This window comes from Panthera uncia, unplaced genomic scaffold (genome assembly GCF_023721935.1).
Source record: "Panthera uncia isolate 11264 unplaced genomic scaffold, Puncia_PCG_1.0 HiC_scaffold_1225, whole genome shotgun sequence".
In the NCBI taxonomy this organism is placed as follows: domain Eukaryota; kingdom Metazoa; phylum Chordata; class Mammalia; order Carnivora; family Felidae; genus Panthera; species Panthera uncia.
Genome location: NW_026057838.1, coordinates 42,667 through 66,324, shown reverse-complemented (window position 1 = coordinate 66,324; position 23,658 = coordinate 42,667). Strand labels below are relative to the sequence as shown.

Sequence of the window (23,658 nt, the reverse complement as noted above, 5' to 3'; positions counted from 1 at the left end):
ATCAAAACTGCATTTAATTTCCCTGAGCAGAGGTAGAACAGGGACTAAATGTAAAGTCAAAGTGCAACTTGATTTCATTACTTTTAAACTTCTTACTTCCCATCAAGATATTCTAGATTTCAGAGCAGAGTTTAGAGTCTTAAGTGGCTGTTTCTGCCAGAATAGGATTATATGACAGTTATTTATTTGTTCTTTCTTCTCCTTGCCCACTTAATCAACCACCTGTTCACTGCCAATCTGATTTCCTCTGAGTCCTCCTACACTAGGTCTCTAGGCAGGTTTACAACTCACTCTTTCCCTAAGTAACAATTATTCCCCTCAAAAATTGAAGACTCCTTGACTAAACATATAAAATGAAGGGGGAAAAAATAGAATAAACAACTTCTTCTTGTTATTTTTTCTCACTTGTCAAATTTCCAAATTGGCCTACTTAGTTCTGACTGCTCCCTCCTTTCCCCTTTTTTCTCTTAAGCCTTGGCCAATAAAAAAAATCCCATTTTTTTAAATCACTTTTTTATCAGATAGGAACTTGTCAACAGCAGCAATATTTTTTATTGTAAAATACATTTGTTTTCTTTGAGTTTTAAGACAAAGCTTAGGGAAAATTTTGCTTTCCCGTGTTGTTTTCCACTAATAAAAAAATTTGATGGGAAAAATGTTTGAAAACGGAATGTTTTACCTTTAACAAATATATTGTTTTCATAATTATTCGCCATAAACAGAAAACAAAGTAGAATTCTCTAATGTTTCTTTAGAAGTATCCTTATTTAAAATGAAATCTTAGGGGTGCCTATGTGGCTCAGTTGGTAGAGCATTCAACTTTGGCTCAGGTCTTAGTCTCATGGTTCATGAGTTCATGCCTGCATTGGGTTCTGTGCTGACAGCTGAGAACCTGGAGTCTGCTTCAGATTCTGTGTCTCCATCTCTCTCTCTCCCCCCTCCCCCTCTTGTTCTGTCTCTGTCTCTCTCAAAAATAAATAAAAAATAATAAGGAAAAAAGAAACAAAGAAATCTTAGATAAATAAGTTATTGCCAAATATTTTCATTCAGGGAATACTTGAACTTCCAAATACGTAAAATTGACCCTACCCTTGTCAACCAAAGGTGTTCTTCTAAGGGCTTCAACAGTGAGAGGTAATGCATGTCAAAGAAAAGGCCGGTGGGCCAGCAAGTGTGGCCATCATCTACTCCGCATGTACAGTTACAACCCTGCTGAGGAGCTACACAAAGTTGGGCAGGAGCTACTCTCTGAAGTGGGACACCCAACATGGTACATGGCTGGACGAGTGGCTACTAACACAAGTAGATGCCTTTGCTGGATGTCAAGACATGACCTGACCCCAATGCCCTCATCTTCAGAGCACCGGGGCCTGCAGTGCCCAGCACCTACAACCTGCTTTCTCCTCCCGCTTGCACACATCCAAGCTCTCCCTGATGGGTCTGGGTCTCTATTCCTCCTCCCCCCTATCCCCAGCAGCATCCCTTGCCTAAGCCCCTGCATAGCACCCAGCCTCCATCATCACCTCACTCCCCTCTAGACCTTTTAGCCCTTTATGGGCTCTGAGACTACCATCCACTTGTAGGCACTAATGGAAACATTTTCTTTCTGAGGTGGAAGGGTGGCTGGGAGATAAAACTTTGCCCTTTCTGTAGGCACTACCTTTTTCTAGCCCTCCCTGACTTGGCATTGGAGTTATTTCCATGATGACAGGGACTGATGTATAGAATTCAGTGAGTGAGTGTACATGTGTGTGTGTGAAATAAAACATTTTGAGGCTAAAATATTCATAATATATAAAATTTCAAATACTGTATAAATTAGTTCTTTACCTTATTTCTTGCTTCAGTATTCGCATTGTACAGCAGCAGCTTCCCTGTTATGGATATATTATCACCAAAGGCCGCATAGTGGAGAGCAGGGTTGCCACTCATATCCCTAATATTTGGATAGGCACCATTTTCCAATAGTATGTTTACACATTTCTCTTCCTGGCACTGTACGGCCTGTCAGTGATATGCCAATAAACAGAGTGTAAATTCTGAGAATTTAAAGTAAGCTTGCCACGGTTCTCACCAATTAGTTTTGTTTCAAGGCAATAACTTCATTTTCATTCTAAGTAAGGACATCAAATCTATCTCAGGCAGACATAGCTGCTACTACATACCTTCATGAGAGCTGTCCTGTTTTCATGATCACAGAAGTTAAGATGACATTTCCTCTCTACTAGGAGGGTCACCACTTCTGGATGGCCATTGGCACAGGCCAAATGGAGAGAAGTCCTAAAAAAGTGAGAGGACTTTTTAGGAAATGATAGTGCACTCTCTCAAAACTTGCAGTTAATTCAGGAATTTGTAAACATTAAGTAGCATGTTATTCCTATGCCTCCAAAACAAAGATTCAGTTTTCCCCTGGAGAAAATACAATATTTAGTAGTGATTACTCATCACACTAATAAAAGAACAGCCTGTTTGAAGAGAAGAACATGTCCTTGGGATTCACCTCCGCTTGGGTTTGAATCCTAGTTTTAACTCTGTCACTCAGTAGTTATTGCTTAGACTTATCCTCAATGTCCTCAACAAAAGGGGATAAAAATAGTAGTTGTCTCAGGTCACCTGGCTAGCTCAGTCTGAAGAGCATGTAACTCTTGATCTCAGGGTCATGAGTTTGAAGCCCCACAGTACGTGTAGAGATTAGTAAAAATAAATAATAAAATGAAATGAAATGAAATGAAATACAGAGTAGTTATCTCACAAGACCTTGTTGTGATGCTTAAATGAGGATCTATGCAAGTAATTAGAACAATTCCTAGCACAAATAACATCTCAATAGTTGTTGGATAAGATAATTTTACCATTACTACTGCTGTACATAGACAACACTTCAATTAGGTATCTTGATACAATTACACCTACTTTGCAGACAAGTTTTAAGGATTAGCAAGAATACTGTGTTTCAGTGATTCTAAGATGCTCATTTTGTCACATTTTAATATCTCTGACATTGTAATGCAATTTATAACTCAAATTGTCTTACAAGTGTAAATGGCCTGTCTTTAAAAAAATTTTTGGTATATAAAATAGTGGGATACCATAGAATCTTGGTGCCTTCCATTATGTGAAATGATGGTATATACAATAGGTCTATTGCAGTTCTAATATGATTGGCACTTAAATAAATTTTAGTTCTGAAAAGCATTATAGCAAAATAGGACTAAATTAACAAAAGAAAAAAATTTTAAGGATTTCTTACTTTGCCTCTCAAGAAAGTTTAAGACAAAGGAAACTCAGGATTCCAATGACTAGGAACAGTTCATTTTATTAAATATTGAGGCCTACAGATTGTACGAAAATCATTTCCAGTGATCAATATGAGTACTAACTACTCTCATAAATTTCAGAAGGGCAGGTAAAGGTTATCTTTTACAATTTCCTATCTTCAGAAACTTTGAAAGGAAGGAAGAAAACTTCCCATTGAGATTAAGTCTTAATACTTCAATGTAAAATTTCTCATCTTAGGGGTGCCTTGCTTGCTCAGTCAGTAGAGCATAGGACCTTGATCTCAAGGTTGTAAATTTGAGCCCCACGATGGGTATAGAGATTACTTAAAAATGAAATCTGGTGCAGAGCCTGCTTTAGATGCTCTGTCCTTCCTCTCCCTTCCCCCTCCCCTGCTCATGCTTTCACCCTCAACAATAAATAACACTTAAAACATAAAGTACACAAAAGCTGGGGCACCTGGGTGGCTCAGTCCGTTAAGCGTGCAGCTCTTGATTTGGGCTCAAGTCATGATCTCATGTTCACTGGCCCAAGCCCTGTGTTGGGACTTTTTGAAAAGTGTATTGGAAAAGTTCCTGCTTTCAGCATGGGGCCTGCTTGGGATTCTCTCTCTGTCCCTCTATTCCCCCCACCCCCACCCCACCCCATCCCTCTCAAAACATAAACTTAAAAAAATAAAATCTTTAGAAAATAAAAAACAGGGGCGCCTGGGTGGCGCAGTCGGTTAAGCGTCCGACTTCAGCCAGGTCACGATCTCGCGGTCCGTGAGTTCGAGCCCCGCGTCAGTCTCTGGGCTGATGGCTCGGAGCCTGGAGCCTGTTTCCGATTCTGTGTCTCCCTCTCTCTCTGCCCCTCCCCCGTTCATGCTCTGTCTCTCTCTGTCCCAAAAAAAATAAATAAAAAACGTTGAAAAAAAAAATTTAAAAAAAGAAAATAAAAAACAAAATATCTCATCTTGCTCATACTGTGCAAAATGAAGTTTTTGAGAAAAGGATCTTGGGTAGACTATGTCCGCTATATAGTATATGTGCAGGTTCTAGTTGATAAATAAGTGGATGGAAAGAGTGGATAAATATAGTAGGAGACTTCAAAAATTTTAAAGAAAGTGTATATAAAGGAAAGCATACTTCTGAAACAGTAAATAATCACTTATATTTGCTAGGACTTATTTTTTTCATAAGCACACAACTAATATATTTTACTTTCATGATTAATATAAATCATTTACCTATTACATGTAATCTTAATATATGCATAATAAAATCTACAAGTGCAAATAAAAATACTCACTTTACTTCTGAAGCACAAAGTTGTCCAAATATGCCAATCTTCAAAATACATTTTAATTAACTCACTTGGCTTATATTAAATCCAACAATATTTTTTAAATCAAAATGAGAAATTATTCTTATGTTTATAAGATTTATATTCTTGCTCTTTTCCAGGGTTACTTCAACGATAATAAACCCTTTCTGTTGATAATAAACTTTTAATAGGACCTTTATACACCTTTTCTTGTAGAATGAGCACAGAGTTTCTTTGAAGGCAGAGAAAAATCTATGTAAATACAAAGGCTCAGAAATAAGTGTCATCACATTTTGTGCATTTTTGGGCTGTGTACCTACGATCACACTGATTTTTTTCTTACTTGAAAAACTAAAGCACAGCTTTGCATCTCTGTGTATATCTATTATCTATGCCACTTTCAATGATCACAGATCCATCTTATGGATGTAATGACATTTACTTATAAAAGCCATAGTACGAGGGTTTCTTAAAACATTGCTATTTTAAATAGTGCTGAGAAAAGCAAAATATATGTCATTTATCTCTAGTGATTTCCTAAAGATATTTTAGTAGAACTAAAATTGATGGGTAAAAGGAATACATATTTTTTAAAAGGGGTACTTACACCAAATTGTCTATTGGGAAGTTGAAAACAACCTAAACTTTAAGCCGCGGTATAAACAACATCACTCTTTCACAAAGGTTGTAGATGAAAAACTATTTCAGTCCCTTTTTCACTTAGATTTCTTTTTCCCATGGACACTGTATTTCCCTATGTCCACTGGCCCCTTGTAGATATGCAAAGAAATACTTTGCACGATTTCAAATTACAGATTTTTGTACGTTTTGTTTTCAAAAACTTCCCTGTAAAATGAAGATAAATTTTGTTGCCGGATACAAATATGTTGTAAATATTTGCAAGTGCCTGTCTTTTATTTTAATATTATTTTCTGATAGAGACTTTTAGTTTTTTATGTTGCTAAATAAATATCCAGAATTCTTGATTAAAAAAATATTTTTTAATATTTATTTTTGAGAGAAAGAGACACAGCGTGCAAGCAAGGGAGGGGCAGAGAGAGAGGGAGACACAGAATCTGAGCTGTCAGCACAGAGCCTGAAGCGGGGCTCGAACCCACAAAGCACGGGATTATGACTCTGAAAGTCAGACTGCTTAACAAACTGAGCCACCCAGGGGCCCCAATTTTTTTTTTTTTTTGAGAGAGAGAGAAATAGAGAGAGAGAGAGAGAGAGGCAACACAGAATCCCAAGCATGCTCCACATTGACAGCAGGGAGCCCGTCGAAGGGCTTGAACCCACGAACACCTGAGATTAGGACCTGAGCCGAAATCAAGAGTCAGAGACTTAACTGACTGAGCCACCCAGGCACCCCCCAAAAGTCTTGCTTTTCAAGTCATTCTTAGGATGGGTAAATAGGCATTTGTGGGATTTTTTTCTGTTACTTTTCTTTTTTTGCATATTACAATTTTTAAATTTATAGCCCATCTGGAACTTATTTTAGGGAGATAAAATTCTAACAAGTTTTCTCCAAATCGGCTGTTTCTCCACTACTTATGAATAGTTCACCTTTTCCTACTAATATGCAATGTCACCAGTATGAAATTCTAAAGTCTTATGTATATTTGAGCGTTGGTCATATTCTACTCTGCACCACTCCTTTATATGTCTTTTCAGCTGTTTGTAAATGAATAATTTGTGGAAATTTCAGGTACATATTGATATCTGGAAGGGCAAATTTACCTCCTATATAAAAACATAAGTTCTTAGGTTAATTTCAGTTAGTTAACATACAGTGTTCTATCACTTTCAGGTGTACAAGATAGTGAGTCCAAAAATTTCCTTAATGACATCAAAGAAGAGCATGTGTAGCTCAAAATTCTTAAAACCAGGATGCTTTCATTTGCTTTACTTAAAACTGACAAATACAGGAAGGGTACACATTTTGAGAAAAAGGAGTCCTCCTATTCAAAGCCAACTTCCACTTCAAAATGTCCTTCCAAGGTCCCTCAGGAAATAGGACACATACCTAAGTGTACCCAGACATAAACTGGATACTGGATTTTGTCCCAAGAATTTCTAACCCAGAAGTTGATTACAGGAATTATTTCTCCCATTATGCACTTTTCTATGACGTGATGTTATGAAAATGAGTCCATTAAAAACAACATGTTGTCGACACTTCATTTCGTGTGTATTACTATTGAAATTTGGGTAAATTACGTCAAACTTGAGAGTCAAATGGTCTATTCAGGAATTAACGGGTACGTGCCAGGGCAGCTGAAGACTTTGTTTTTGCCGCTCACGCTGTCGGCCTGGTGCTAGACCACGTAGGGTTCCCACGACCGAGGGGCAGCGGGACCTCAGGAGGGAAGAGAACCCAGCTCCCCGAGGGAGGGCTCAGATGCACAGGTAGAGATAGGCCTGGTGTGCTCTTCTCCACGTCCGTCCCGCCTCCTCCCTGCCAGCCTCCAAGCCCCTAATACCTGTTCATCCACGCCATTTCCCCGAAGAACAGAATCTGTTGCCCTTGCTCTGCGTTGCCCACGCAAGCAGCCTTGTGGATCTTTCTGAGATCTGTTTCTTGGACATGGTAACCCAGCAGCAAGTTGTCAATTCTATTGTTCTTCTGCCCAATGCCCCTGCCCTGCCTCTGCAAGCCAGAAGTGGAGCCCAAGGGCGACACGCCCCTCTCCTTCCCGAACCCCCAAATCCTCTTCATTGCGAACCCTGCGGGCTCCACAGAGACTTCACCCCACCCTCCCTTTCCACTACTTCCTGAGCCCAACACTAGCGCCGGAGATAGGCCAAACCCGCCTGGCCACAACACCCCAGCAGTGAGGATCCGAGTTTGGGTTTCTGCCACTTCTTAGTAACTGAAGCAATAATGCTAAAAAAAGCCGGCTTGCACACTTCAGAAGACAAAATCGTAAGAGCTATCATCTTAATCCTTCCTATCAACCAGGGAAGTTTAATTCTAGAAAATAAATTTAGAATTTAACAGGAATGTCCTAACCTGTTTTGAAGTCAATCAAGATTTAAAGTCAAATACTGAAAATTAGTAAAACTATTCTTTTTTTAAAGTTTATTTTGAGAGAGAGGAGAGACCCCAGGTATATGAGAGCAAGGAAAGGGCAGAAAGGGAGACAGAGAATTCCAAGCAGGCTCCGTGCTCTCAGGGCAGATCCCCACTGGGGGCTTGATTTCACGAACACTGAGATCCTGACCTGAGCTGAAATCAAGACATAGATGCCTAACCGACTGAGCCACCCAGGCGCCCCAGTTAAATTACTCTTTTATCAGCAATGTCAGGTAAGAGTAAACACATGACACCCCTGACCCCCACAGTATAATCATACAAACTATATTTATTCCGTAAGAAGCCCAATTGTATGGCTATTTCTGAGCATATATTTATCTTCTTGCTCCTGTACCTTTTTTACAAACTTTTTCTCAAAAAGAATTTATTATCTAACATAATGAACAGTGTAAGACAGGGGAAACAAAGAGAGAACCTACCCATTAGAATTTTGTCTTTGGAAAACTCTAGCTCCTTCATGGTAACCATTTCTTTTCCATCAACATCCACCTTTAATGCAGCCTGGTTCACAAGATTCTCCAACTCTGTTCCAGAGAAGCCAACAATACCTCAAGCTATGATTTCTGGGTGAACAGCTATGAAAATAGAAGACACCATTAAAATTCCAAAAGAGCTCTTCACAGACAACTGACATTCCAAAAGAAAACGCTATCCTCAAATAGCACTTAAAATATCTCACTGCAACTACAAAATAAGTTCCCTTTATTAAAATCTAGAGGCAAAAAGCCAAAACTGCCATTAAATATACTATTAATATTGCCAACGGGACAAATCACAAAATTTCTTAAATTAAATAACTTTGTGAAAAACAAAGAAATGTACAGTTGCCAGACATGATTTATAAACCTTCAGATTATGACGTAAATTGTTCCTAGCCTAACCACAAGCTGATAAAGTATACTCACAGACAATATTTTTTTATTTTCTGAATTTCATCTAAAAATTCTGTATACATATTTAGTCTTTTATGTACATTTATAAAACTATCCTTATTATAAGAAACATATTTGGTTTAACAAATTAATTCACCTATCTTTGAAAATAGTACAGCTTGATATCTGTGTTTATTGAGTCTGTAACCTTTTCATGTGTTTTGTTTTCCAGTTTGCCTCTTTTAGCCCCAAAGTGATTATGCTTTCTAGTATTTCATATTTTACATTCATCCTAAAAGCACTTATACATACATTTATCTTCAAGTATTACTTATCTGAAAACTTGCAGGAAAGCTTCCTTTAGAATCAGGATTCTAATGATAAAGTCTCTTGCATATACAGTAATTAATAAATCAACTTTAAAATGGACATATAAATGGAGAGAAAGAAAGGACATGTAAAACTAACTGGTCTCTTGAGATATCGATCAAGTAAGGACCACAAACCGGGTGGAATGAAATATTACCATTGTTTATAAAGATAATAATAGAGCTTGTGTTAATGGAATTAGACTTACACTGATCAAACTTTATTTTACTGACCAACCAAATGTAATGCACGAACCCTTGACTTGATATTTCATAAAAAAACATACATAAGAAATTCTAGGGACATTTGAGGAAAATTTGAAAAAAAAAACTTGGAGTACCAGATATTAAGGAAATAGTATTTAGTTTTCTTTGGTAGGATAAATTATTCTCTTTATTTAGGGCAAATGTGCTTTGTCTTAGGTAATGCATACCAAAGGCTTTCGATGTAAAGGAGTTCATGTCTACAGCTTTGAAACTTTTTCATGTGTTTGAAAATTTTCATAACCGCTGTCAGTTCTTCCAATTGAAATAACAGAATTCTTTGGTTTCCACAACTTTGAACTTTTCAGACTATATTTAAAAAGGCAAAAAAACTATATTCATGCCATGTTTTAACATAAAACACTCTTTAAAAGAAAGCGGAAAAATACCCTTCAGACCGTCCCCTTTTGTTGCCCATGTTATTCCTAACTGGTTTAACTCCTCACCATATCAATTTCTTATAGAATATATTTTGGTAGCTGAGAATTTTCCCACAATTTTATACAATACCCCTTGTGACTGGAAAGAAAAGTGTAACTACTTTATGGTTTTAAACACGCTCTTTATGATGTTATAATCTTGACTTAAATGAACCCTAAATTAGCAGACTCATGGAAGTAGTTCTAGGAACTTCTGAACATTCTCAGTAGAGACAGTGTGTAGCACAAAACCAAATGTAAATAGGAATGTCCCTTTTAACTCACCAATTCCATTTCTAGAATTGGAATCTAGATAAATGAATAAAAAACACATGAGTAAATTTCCAGTGTATTCTAAGGAGTTATTTAAGAATGTGGGCAAAGCCTTGAGACCTTAGGATGATCACCACATCACTGATTTTATTATCGTAATTAAACATTTTTATGTGAGTAGAGCTGACACACAGTTACATTAGTTTCAGGTATAAAACATAGTTATTTGATAAGTTTACACATTATGCTATGCTCACCACACATGTAGTTACCTTCTGTCACTATGTGACACTACATTACAGTATCACTGACTAAACTTCCTATGCTGGGCTTTTTATTCCTCTGACTTATTCATTCTACAACTGGAAGCTTGTCTCTCCCTTCCCCTTCGCCCACTTTGCCCAGCCCCCAATGTGTTCATTTTAACAGCAAAACACTGAAACCATTTAAAAGTTCAACCTAAATGATTGAAGTATAGTACAATTGTAGAGTACAAGGACACCATGAAGTCATTACGATTTTGTTCCCTCACATGTGTTGCAGGGAGCATGGCTGGAGTCGCAAAAGATGAGTCTACAACGTTCAGTTAAGTGAAGTTCCTCATACTCGAGTCGGAATGAGGCCCCGACTCCAGAACGAAGCTTCTTTTTACTAGGACAATTGCTAAAGACTATGTGCATCAAGTCAGCTAAGCAAGTGTGTCAATCACTCTAATGGTTTAGCTTTTCAAGGTTGAATTTCGAGTTAACTGGTTTCTCTATCACTAGGAAGGGTCAGGTGTGAAGGTCAGATGTGTCCCACCTTGGACAATGTTAAAGGCTCTAGGCGTTCCTTAGAAGCCGCAGTGTTCAGCTATGGAAACATGTCCTAAGGCCTTGCACCTTCTCCAGCCCTTCCCTTTTGAAGTCTTTTCTTTGGATGCTTTTCTCCTGCACCTCCCACCTCTCCCCCTTTGGAAAAGCTGGAGAGCAAAGACAGAGGCTCCTGAGGCAGTCTCAGCTTTGTTGCTGTCCTCTTCTCCAGACTAGGTACATGTAAAGTAATAAGACAAAGATTAATATAAAAATACCAATGGCAGAAAAGCTTAAGGGCTTTATATAATTCATTGGTTTTAATTCCAAGATTCGATTAGTTATCTCAGATAGAGAAGGGGCACCAGAAATCATCTCAAGTTTATTTTTGAACATTTCATAGATATCCTTTTGCAATTGAGCTATATCAGCAGAGGTGTTACCTTGAATAAGAAGGTGTCGATGCACCAGGTCCCATATCTTAGATTTATTACATACATGGGGGGGGAAGGGGGGGTGACACAAAAGGTTTTATGTTCCAATCACACTGAAGTTTTCTCTGTTGTTGTAAACTAATCAATTGATTTGCTAGAAAAAGAACAGCTTGTTACAAGTCAGATAATTGGCTCTCTGTTCGGCTATCAATCAGCCGTTGGCTGTTCCACAGCCTTTCTGAATCTTGACCCCAGTTTTGTACAAAGTGGGTGGTTTATACAGTCTGACGCAGCGCAAAACCGGCTGTTGCTGCTGTAGCTGTAATAGCTATAATTCCAAGTACAGAAGTTACCAGTAAAGCTAGAAGCCTTCGGGTGTGGTGGAAGACAGGTTTCAATATTTCATCTATGAGATACATTTCAGGGGAGTGTTGTCAAGACCGATCCATGAATACAGGCATCCAAACCCCATTACGTGCCTTAAGGATATATAAGCTTTACTTTTCCTGGTTAAAAGAAATAATAGAATTAAGACAGGTATCAAAAGAACAATTATGGCAAGTAAGATGATTGTTATCATGGTCCCAATGAGGCATGCCTAACATAAACAGAAAAGGAAGTCTGACACATGCTTGAATTTTATGAGTCTCATTTAATCTAAAAGAGATGGAGAATTTATTTGAAATATTCAAGTGGCCTTTCCAAGTGGCCTTGCCTAATAATCTAGTACCAATTTTCCAAAGTTCTGCAAATGGCCCATCAAGTAAACGTGGGCAGGGGGGAGCCCTCCCTCCTTCATGCCATACAGTGGGTTCAGATGTTACATCTGAAATGATGTCGTCTTGATATCGACGCCATGAGAGCTCTCTTTTGGAGCATTTGGTCCGAGCAGAGCCCACAGAGTCCCGATTAAAGACGCTTCCTTTAGAAGTATTGAGAAGAACTCTACCAACCTCTCCTCGACAGAGCTCCCAATTAACCCACTCCTCAGTATTTATCATCTTTCTTAATTGACATCGACGCAATTAAGGAGGGTGCTCATGTATAATTCTTTGACTTCTCATGGAGACTCCCTTTAGTAAGTACAATGTAGAGACCGTCCCATTGCATATTTTTGCTATCCATGCCTGTGAATGAAATGTAACACAGTGTTGCCTGTTCCAATCATATAGGTGGCCAATTTGCACCTACAGAATATTCAGGGATTACTTTTCCTTCTTCTTCTGGTTTAAATGGACCTCTATTATCATAAGGTCCAAGGAACCAAGCTGAATCGTTTGCATAAACTGGGAAAGAGGGATCATCCTATGGAATTTACAGGTACTGATTGTACAGTACCTGTACTGATTGTACAACTCGAGCATGATAAAGGAGGTGGTTTTGATAAATTCAATTAATTTGGATTTAGGTTAATGGTTGTCTCTGTGAGGACCTATATAATCTGCAACTCCAAATTGCCATGAAATGCATTGCCAATATGCCATGGATATTTGTGCGTGAGACAGAGGTACTATAATTGTCTCAGGCCCTTGGGTTTTTATTTCCTTGTCTCTCCCCACCCTGAAAAATTAACTTTCCTATTTTGTCTAAATATGTAGATAATTTTTTAAAGGCTTTGTTGGAAAGAAATATCCATTCTATGATTCCATTAGCCTGCCAAAGTACTCCTGTAAGAGAAGGAGGTTATGGTAAAATGAACAAGGAAACATGTAGCGAGGAGTCAATTCGAGGAAGCTGACTGGAAGCAATCTTTTGTTCGATCCATTGTAATTCTTGTGATGCTTCCGGAGTTAATTTTCTAGGGCTATTTAAATAGGAATCCTCCTTAAGTACATCAAAAAGAAGAGTCAGTCGATAAGCAGGTATACCTAGAGTAGGACCTAACCAGTTAATGTCTCCTAATAACTTCTTGAAATCATTCAAAGTATGCAAAGGATCTCTACGAGTTTGAACATTTTGAAGCATTATTGAATTTTGTACTAATTTTTGACCTAAATAGAACAAGGGATTTTCAAATTGAATTTTGTCTTCTGCAATAATGAGGCCATATTTTGAGACGGTTGCCTGAGCTGCTAAAAAGAGTGCATGTAAATCATGTCGCTTGGGTAAAGCTAGTAGGATGTCATCCATGTAATGGATAATCTTAGCATGAGGAAACTGAGATCATAAACATCGGAGAGGTTCTGCATCAAAAAGCTGACAAAGAGTAGGACTATCTAACTTTCCTTGAGGTGAAACTTTCCATTGAAATCTGCTTATGGGTTCCTCATGATTAATTATAGGAACAGAAAATGAAAATCTCTACGAATCTTTAGGGTTTAAGGAAATGGAGAAAAAACAATCCTTAAGATCAATAATTATAAGTTTCCAATCTCCAGGGATAGCAGCAGGCGTCGGAAGGCCAGGCTTAGGAAGGCCAACCCCACAGGTTGTATGATTTTACTTATGGCTCGGAGATCAGTCAGCATTCTCCCAAATATATATTGCATTAATAACAGATATTCAACACCTTAAAAACAGAAAATTGTAGGAAATTTATCTGGAGATGTTCAAGGGGCCTTTTAGACATGGTACTAGTCCATGACTCACAATTCTCTGCTTTTCCATAATTGTATTGGTTTACAGGTGTGACATGAGTGGTCCATATCCTCTGTCCTCCTTAAAAAGTGTCCCCATCAGGGGGCGCCTTGATGGCTCAGTTAGTTGTGTCCGACTTTGGCTCAGGTTTTGATCTCATGGTTCATGGGTTTGAGCACTGCATCAGGCTTTGTGCTGACAGCTCAGAGCCTGGAGCCTGTGTCAGATTCTGTGCCTCCCTGTCTCTCTCTGCCCCTCCCCCCTCTCTCTCAAAAATAAACGTTAAAAAAAGTGTCCCTATCCATGTTTATTTTGTATCACAGCCAATTTGTCCCTACCATGATGGGTTATCTCATGGAAACTCTTAACAAGTAGCCATTTACATTTATCTGGTACTACCTTATGGCCAACCTGGCTTTGCCAAAATCTATAACCATGCATATTATAATCTAATTATTCTCAGTATGACTGTCCAGAATTGCAGGCCACTTTTTGTGTGTTTCTGATGGAATCCTTGAAGATCTTCATGGATTTTTCTTTCTGTTCTTATGAAATCCTTGCATGCAGACTTTTATCAGGGCAGCCTATTTAGCATGATGGCTAAGATTTAGAATGTGGATCTGGGCATGATAGTTACCATTATGCAGTGACTGCTGTATACTGCAGACTGGCATTGGTCACTTAGGAAGACAGCATCGAGACATAAGGAAGGACAGTGAGTGTTTCTTTGAAGAAAAACTCTAGAGTTTCTCTAGAGGTGACCGAAAAATAAGTGCTTGGTAACATTCTACCTTTTGCCATAGAAGAGTGCCCCACCTCCAACATACTTCCCTAGCAGCCAAAGTCAGCACATCAGCTAGTACTGACCTTGGCTATGGGGACATAACAGCAAGCATGGAGAGACACCTGGCATTTGGTAATATCTGGGTGAGAATTTTCCAAGCTATTATAAAGTATGATGTACATGGTACATTTCTAACGGGAAAATTTTTGCTGTGAAAACACACGAGGTCAGGAATTAAGACCTTTGATGATGCCACAACAGGAAAAGAGGTGGCAATATGATCACCAGTCTTCAGTTCTCTAACATCCTTGCTTATGGCTGTAACTGTACCACTGAAGTTCAGCGCCAGTAATTTGTGTTTCTCTATTGTGTCATCAGCCCCATATAAAATATTGCTGAAATGTTAGCTGGAGGTGCTGACAGGAAAATAATCTGAGTGGACACGTATTTTATCAGTCTCAGCTTCCGCAACGGATCATTGAGCAATGTGCTTGTGCCTTTCTGTCTCAGCAGTCACCTCCCCTACACTGTAGGGATCCAAGGTGTAGTGAGTAGACATCTGAGTTCTGTTTGCCTTTGTGAGGTTTACTATCATAAGCCTTTCCAAGGAGAGTACACCTGGTTTCAGGAGTAAATAATCTACTCTGATCAATAGAGTTCTGGATAATCCTTCCCCTTACATTTAATAACAGCTTCTGCTATACTTGCCATGTCTTATGGGCTTGTATCCTTAATATGTATCATCTGAAATGTGATTGTTGGCACTTCAATCAAAGAGACACTTGTCAGGCTACAGAGAACAAATCCTGGAATAATGTGACTCAAATTTCTCATTGCTTTATAAGAATAGATTACTATCACAAAATAATCAGCACTTTGGTCTTCTGTGGCCAAAATAAGTTGATGAAATTCCTCACAGCACGTTGGTGGGTACTGAAGACGTATACCGGGATTTCTTCACTTAGCTGTTTAATTCCACACATGAATAAAAGATGACAGAGTCTTTTATTTCGGTCTTTATCTTATCACCTACTATCATCTCAGAATCTTGGCTTGCTTCTCGTTCCTGAAACCTAACATACTCAGAATCATAAGGCAAATATTTTGTAAGCTCTTGAGCTATTGCAAATACGTCAGCTAGAATTAGTAATAGAAGCACTTCACCAGCCCCATGCATCTCAGTGTGCGATACGTGTTTCCAATGGTTTCTAGAAGAAAAGTATCATTAGATTGTGTTTTGTTTACTATACATGAATCTTATCTCTTCTAGGTTTGCTAAAATGTAACCATATTTGTCCATAAAGAACCCACACCCTTCCAAATAGTTTTCTTTACATTCTACGACCTTTATATATTCATTTCCCCTTCCAGATTTTTGAAAACTGTCAATTTGTCTTTGATGAAACACCAGTTTTCCTCCAATTTTTCTCTCTTGTGACCATGACAACTGTCATTTCTAAGAAATAGTCTAACATTGTAGTCTAAAGTATATGAAATTCATAAGTTTCTCTCTACAGACCTTTATTAACTTTGATGGTTGTTATGGCTTCCATTAGCTCATCAGAAAATAAAATGGAAAGCTGCTAACCCAGAGAAGAAGGTAGAGAGTTAGCCAAAATGCCGAGCCAGAAGAACTTATCCCAAATGAAAGAAAAAGATAAAGGCCATGGACAGAGATCTAAGCAAAACATATAACATGTTTATTGGAGAATGTAAAGCAACAACCATAAGATACTCACTGAACCTAAGAAAAGAATGGAAGACATCAGTGAGACGCTAACAACAGAGATCAAAGAGTTAAAAAAAGAATCAATCAGATTGGGGTGCCTGGTTGGTTCAGTCAAAGCGTCCAACTCTTCGTTTCAGCTCAGGTCGTGATCTCACAGTTCCATGAGTTCGAGCCCCATCTGTGCTGATGGCATGGATCCTGCTTAGGATTCTCTGTCTCCCTCTCTCTCTACCCCTCCTCAACTTACGCTGTCTCAATCTCTCTCCAAATAAATAAATAACTTTTATATAAAAAAAGAATCCATCAGAGATGAAGAATGCAATAAATGAGACTGGCAACAGGCTTGATGCAATGAACAGCAGACTGGAAAAAGAATGAATTATTGGCCGAGAAGATAAAATAATGGGCAAAAATTAAGCTGAACAAAAGAAAGGAAGATGAATATTCAGAACAATAGACAGGAAATTCAGTGGCTCCATCAAAAGTCATAACATTCATATTATAGGAATCCCATCAGAAGAGAGGGAAAAGGAGGCAGAAAATTCATTTCAAGAAATAATAGCAGTAAACTTCCCTAATCTGGGGAAGGAAACAGACATCCAGATCCTGGAGGCACAAAAAACACCTATCAAAATCAACAAAAGCAGGCTCACACCAAGGCATATTCTAATTAAATTTATAAAGCATAGTGATAAAAGAAACATCTTAAAAGCAGCAAGACAAGTCCTTCACTTGCAGGAGAAAAACCCATAAGGCTAGCTGGAGATTCCTCAACAGAAACTTGGCAAGCCAGGAAGGAAGTGGCATGATATATTCAAAGTGCTGAATGGGAAAAATCTGCAGCCAATACTCATCCCGCAAAGCTATCATTCAGAATAGAATGAGAGATAAAGAGTTTCCCAGACAAACCAAAACTAAAGGAGTTCATGATAACTACACCAGCCTTACAAGATAGACTGAAGGGGACTCTGAGGGCAAAGCAGAGGCCAAAAGTGTCAAAGACAAGAAAGGATCAGAAAATCTCCAGAACAATGACAAAACATGCAATAAAATGGCAATAAATACCTATCTATCAATAAGTACCTTGAAAGTAAATGGAACAAATACTCCAATCAAAAGACATAGGGTGCCAGAATGGATAAAAAACAAAAACAAAAACAAGACCCATCTATATGTGGCCTGCAAGACTCTGCAGATCTAAAGACACTTCCAGATTGAATGTGAGGGGTTGGAGAAAACATTTATCATGCAAATGGATGTCAAAAGAAAGCCCAAGGGTTAATACTTATATTGGACAAACTAGACTTTTTGTTCTTGTCGTTTTTATCCTGCTTTGCTATCAGTGTAGAACTGGCCTCGTGGAATGATTTTGAATGTGTCCCCTCTATTCCATTATTTGTAAGATTTTAATTAAGGTTGTCATCCATTATTTCTTTTTTTTTCAAAAAAATTTTTAGTGTTTATTTTTGAGACAGAGAGAGACAGAGCATGAATGGGGGAGGGCCAGAGAGAGAGGGAGACACAGAACCGGAAGCAGTCTCCAGGCTCCGAGCTGTCAGCACAGAGCCCGACGCGGGGCTCGAACTCGTGAACCACGAGATCATGACCTGAGCCAAAGTTGGAACTTAACTGACTGAGCCACCCAGGTTCCCCCATTATTTCTTTTTAATGTTTGGTAGAATTCACCAGTGAAGCCAGATGGTCTTGGGATTTTCTGTGCTGGGAGATTTTTGATTCCTAATTCAACTTTCATTCTTGTCATGGGTCTAAGAAGATTTCTTACTTCTTGGATTCAAGATTCATGATTTTATCTTGGTAATTTGCACATTTTAAAGAATTATCTTATTTATAAATTATTTGATTTGTTACTATATAACTGCTTATAGTAATCTGTAATCACACTATACTTCTGTGGTTATCTGTTCTATTGTTTTTCCCTCCATTTCTCATTTTCATTTTTGAGTCTTCTCTCTCTCTCTCTTTTTCTTTTCTTTTCTTTTTTTTCTTTTTTTTCTTTTTTTGCTTAGTGTAGTTAAAACATTGCCAAAATTTGGGTTTGTTTGTTTGTTTTTGGAAAAAATGGTCATTACTTTAAATATTATGTTATTGTTTATTCTAGTTTCTATTTTATTTCTGATTTTTCTTTCTTATTCCTTCATCTATTAAATTTCAGCCAAGCTCCTTCTTTTTATAGTTCCTTATAGTGTAATGGTACAATGCTTATTTGAACTCTTTTAAAGTTTGGTTTTTTGTTTATTATTTATTTATTTTAAGAGAGAGAAAGCGTGAGTGGGAGAGGGTCAAAGAGAGAGAATCCCAAGCAGACTCCACACTGCCAGCACAGAGCCCCATGTGGGGCTCGAACTCACAAACTATGAGATCATGACTTGAGCTGAAGTTGGACACTTACCCAACTGAGACATCCAGGTGCCCCTGAACATTTTTTCTTAATACAAGCATTTATGGTATCCATTACACTCTATCATCTGTTTCTGGTGCATCCCATAGGTTTTGGAATATTGTGTTTTCTTTTTTATTTTAAGACATACTTTGACTTGCTGTTCGATTTCTTATTTGGCCCATTGCTTGCGCAGTAGTGTGTTGTTTAATATTTATATATTAAATATTTATTATTTATTACAAAAAAAGAAGGAAAAGAAAATGATATTGAACTATTTGAAAATGGTACCATATTGAAAAACCAACATAGAAGAGTATTTCATAAACTTTATCACCAAAATCAACAAACACAGTTGCAAGATGCTCCCAAGGGAAATATGCTTTTTTTCACTCTAAGTTTTTTTTAACTTCCTCCTTTGCATAAACTGCTGTTGCTGAAGAGATCATGTCAAATTTTGTTTCTGTTTCTCCTGATTCCAACTGCATCTTTATATTTAAGAAGTTTTGGCTCACCACACAGAGAACTAAGAAATCCACGCTTATCTGATATGTACTCAGAGGTTCATGGAAGTACCTGTCCATCACATAGGCCAAACCAGGTTCCACAAACCAGGAATGAGGAACCAAAGGAGTCTCATTGTTTTTGTGCTCAAACACATAGGGTGTTCTGCACCGGAAATTCCAGCTCTACAGGCAACATAATGACAATCAATTCATACCTTTCAGTACTCACTCTAAACGTTAATGGACTAAGTGCTCCAATTAAAAGACATAGGGTAACAGAATAGATAAGAAAACACTATATAACTCTATGCTGTTTACAAGAGACACGTTTTAGACCTAAAGACGCCTTCAGGTTGAAAGTAAGGGGATGGAGAACCATCTATCATGCTAATGGTCGCCAAAGAAAGCCAGAATAGTAATACTTACAGCAGACAATCTAGATATTAAAATAAAGACCACAAAAGATGAAGAAGGGCATTATAACTTAATTAAGGGGTCTATCCACCACGAAGATCTAACAATTGTAAACATTTATGCTCCAAATGTGATAGCACCCAAACATAGAAATCAATGAATCACAAACGGAAAGAAACTCACTGACACTAACACCAGGATAGTAGAGGACTTCAACATCCCATTTATGACAATGGACAGATCATCTAATCAAAAAACCAACAAGGAAACAATGGCTTTGAATGACACATGGGATGGGATGGACTTAACAAATATATTCAGAACATCTCATCCTAAATCAACAGAATACACATTCTTCTCAAGTGCACATGGAACATTCTCCAGAAGAGATCACATACTGGGACGCAAACCAGCCTTCAACAAGTACAAAATGATCTAGAACATACAGTGCATATTTTCAGATCACAATGCTATGAAACCCGAAATCAACCACAAGAAAAAAACTGGGAAAGATGACCAATACTTGGAGACTAAAGAACATCCTACTAAAGAATGAAGGGGCTAACCAAGAGGTTAAAGAGGAAATTAAAAAGTACATGGAAGCCAATGAAAATGATAACACCACAGCCCAAAACCTCTGGGACACAGCAAAGGCGGTCATAAGAGGGAAGTATATAGCAATCCAGGCCTTCCTAAAGAAGGAAGAAAGGTCTCAGGTGTAATCTTACACCTTAAAAAGCTAGAAAAAGAACAGCAAGTAAAACCCCAAGCCAGCAGAAGACAGGAAATAATCAAGATTAGAGAAAAAAAATCAATGCTATCAAAGCCAAAAAACCCAGAAGAGATCAAAGAAACCAGGAGCTGGTTCTTGAAAGAATGAACAAAATTGATACAACCTTAGTCAGTTTGATAAAAAAAAAAAAGGAAAGGACCCAAATAAATAAAATCAAGAAGAAAAGAGATCACAACCAACACTGCAGCAATAAAAAAAATAAGAGACTATTATGAGCAGTTATACGCTAAAAAAATGGGAAGTCTGGAAAAAATGGACAAATTCCTAGAAACCTATAAACTACCAAAACTGAAACAGGAAGAAATAGAAAATTTGAACTGGGCAGCTGGGTGGCTGAATAGGTTAGGCGTTTGACTTTGGCTCAGGAAATTATCTCACAGTTCATGGGTTCAAACTCCCGGTCGAGCTCTATGCTGACAGCTCAGAGCCTGTTGCCTGCTTCGGATTCTGTGTCTCCCTCTCAGACCCTCCTCTGCTCATGCTCACTCTATCTCTCTCTCTCTCTCTCCATCTCTGTCTCTCAAAAATAATTAAGCATTACAGTTTTTAGTTAAAAAAATAAATAAATAAAAAGAAAATTTGAACAGACCCATAACCAGTAAAGAAATCAAATTAGTAATCAAAAATCTCTCAAAAACTAACAGTCTGGGGCCAGGTGGCTTTCCAGTAAAGAAGAGTTAACACCTATTCTTTTGAAGCTGTTCCAAAAATAGAAATGGAAGGAAAACTTCCAAACTCATTGTATGAAGCCAGCATTACCTTGATTCCAACATCAAAGACCCCACTAAAAAGAACTTCAGACCCAATTTCCCTCATGAACAAGGATGCAAAAATCCTCAACAAGATACTAGCCAACTGGATCCAACAATACATGAAAAGAATTACTCACCATGGCCAGGCCGAATTTACAATGGGATGCAAGTCTGGTTCAATATCTGCAAAACAATGTGATACATCACATCAATAAAAGAAAGGACAAGAACCACATGATCTTCTCAATAGATGCAGAAAAAGCATTTGACAAAATACAACATCCTTTCTTGACAAAAACACTCAAGAAAGCAGGGATAGAAGGATCATGCCTCAAAATCATGAAAGCCATGTAGGAAAGATCCACCATTAATATTATCCTCAATGGGGAAAAACGGAGAGTTTTCCCCCTAAGTGCAAGAACAAGACAGGGATGTCCACTCTCACCACGGTTATTCAACATAGTATCGGAACTCTTAGTTCTCAGCACTCAGACAACACAAAGGAATAAAAGGCATCCAATTCAGCAAGGAGGAAGTCAATCTTTCACTGTTCCCAGATGACATGATACTCTATATGGAAAACCCAAAATATTCCACCACAAAACTGCTAGAACTAACCCATTAATGCAGCAAAGTAGCAGGATATAACATCAATGAACGATACACCAATAATGAAGCAACAGAAAGAAATCAAGGAAACGACCCCATTTACAATTGCACCAAAACCCATAAAATACCTAGGAATAAACATAAAGCAAGAGGTAAAAAGTCTACACACTGAAAACTATAGAAAGCTTATGAAAGAAACTGAAGAAGACACACACAAAAGGAAAACTATTCCGTGATCCTGGATTGGAAGAATAAATATTGCGAACATGTCAATACTACCCAAAGCAATCTACACATTCAATTTCAAACAACACAAGCATTCTTCACAGAGCTAGAACAAACAATCCTAAAATTTGGAACCACCAAAGACCCTGAATAGCCAAAGCAATCTTGAAAAAGAAAACCAAAGAAGGAGGCATCAAAATCCCGGACTTCAAGCTGTATTACAAAGCTGTATTCATCAAGACAGTATGGTACTGGCACAAAACAAACACTCAGATCAATGGAACAGAATAGAAAACCCAGACATGGACCCACAAACGTATGGGCAACTAGTCTTTGACACAGCAGGAAAGAATATCTGATGGAATAAAGACAGTCTCTTGAGCAAGTGGTGCTGGGAAAACTGGACAGCGACATGCGGAAGAATGAACATGGACCACTTTCTTACACCATACACAAAAATAAACACAATATGGATGGAAGACCTCAATGCAAGACAGGAAGCCATCAAAATCCTCAAGGAGAAATCAGACAAAAACCTCTTTGACCTTGGCCACAGCAACTTCTTACTCAACACGTCTCTGGAGGCAAGGGAAACAAAAGCAAACATTAATTATTGGGACCTCATCAAGATAAAAAAGTTTCTGCACAGGGAAGGAACAATCAGCAAAACTAAAAGTCAACCAAGGGGATAGGAGAAGAAAGTTGCAAATGACATATCAGATAAATGGTTAGAATCTAAAATCTACAAAGAACTTCTCAAACTCAACAGCCAAACAACAAATAATCCAGTGAAGAAATGGGCAAAAGACATGAATAGACACTTCTCCAAAGAAGACATCTGTATGGCTAACAGACACATGAAGAAATGCTCCACATCACTCATCATCAGGGAAATACAAATCAAAACCACAATGAGATGCCACCTCCCATTTGTCAGAATGGCTAACATTAACTATTCAAGCAACAGCAGATGTTGGTGAGGATGCAGAGGATCTCTTTTGCACTGCTGGTGGGAATACAAACTGGAGCAGCCACTCTGGAACGCAGTATGGAGCTTCCTCAAAAAGTTAAAAAGACAACTACCTTATGACCCAGCAATTGCACTACCAGGTATTTATCCAAGGGATACAGGTGTGCTGTTTTGAAGGAGCACATGCACCCCAATGTTTATAACAGCATTATCGACAATAGACAAAGTATGGAAAAAGCCTAAATGTCCATCGACGGCTGAATGCATAAAGATGATGTGGTATGTATGTATGTGTGTGTATCTATATCTATATCTACACCTATATCTATATCTATATGTCTATATATACCTATATATCTATATCTACATCTATATCTATATCTGCATACAATGGAGTATTACTCAGCAATCAAAACCAATGAAATCTTGAAACTTGCAACTACGTGGATGGAACCAGAGGGTATTATGCTAAGTGAAATTAGTCAGTCAGAGAAAGACAAATATCATATGACTTCACTCGTATGAGGAACTTAAGATACAAAACAGATGAACATAAGGGAAGGGAAGCAAAAAGAATATAAAAACAGGGAGGGGACAAAACATAAGAGACTCTTAAATATAGAGAACAAACAGGGTTGCTGGAGGGGTAGTGGGAGGATGGGCTAAATGGGTAAGAGGCATTAAGGAATCTCCTCCTGAAATCATTGTTGCACTATATGCTAACTAACTTGGATGTAAATTAAAAATAAAGTAATTAATTTAAAAAAAAACATTGGGTGTTCTCTCTTGAGTTATGAAACAG

General features: G+C 38.0%; 1 protein-coding gene and 1 long non-coding RNA gene across 2 annotated transcripts; both read right to left on the bottom strand.

Moving 5' to 3' along the window:
* Positions 1 to 1,830: 1,830 nt before the first annotated feature.
* LOC125916829 (ankyrin repeat domain-containing protein 26-like) lies at positions 1,831 to 7,449 on the bottom strand (the record flags this gene model as incomplete). The annotated part of the gene is made up of 3 exons (XM_049623099.1): positions 7,065 to 7,449; positions 2,166 to 2,280; positions 1,831 to 2,004 (listed from the first exon to the last, which is right to left on the bottom strand). Coding segments are annotated over exons 1-3 (525 nt in total), but the record flags the coding sequence as incomplete, so codon positions are not given.
* A 7,997-nt stretch (positions 7,450 to 15,446) lies between these two features.
* Positions 15,447 to 21,288, bottom strand: LOC125916830 (uncharacterized). The gene is made up of 2 exons (XR_007456043.1): positions 21,190 to 21,288; positions 15,447 to 15,668 (listed from the first exon to the last, which is right to left on the bottom strand). It is a non-coding gene; the product is annotated as an uncharacterized LOC125916830 (long non-coding RNA).
* Positions 21,289 to 23,658: the final 2,370 nt, after the last annotated feature.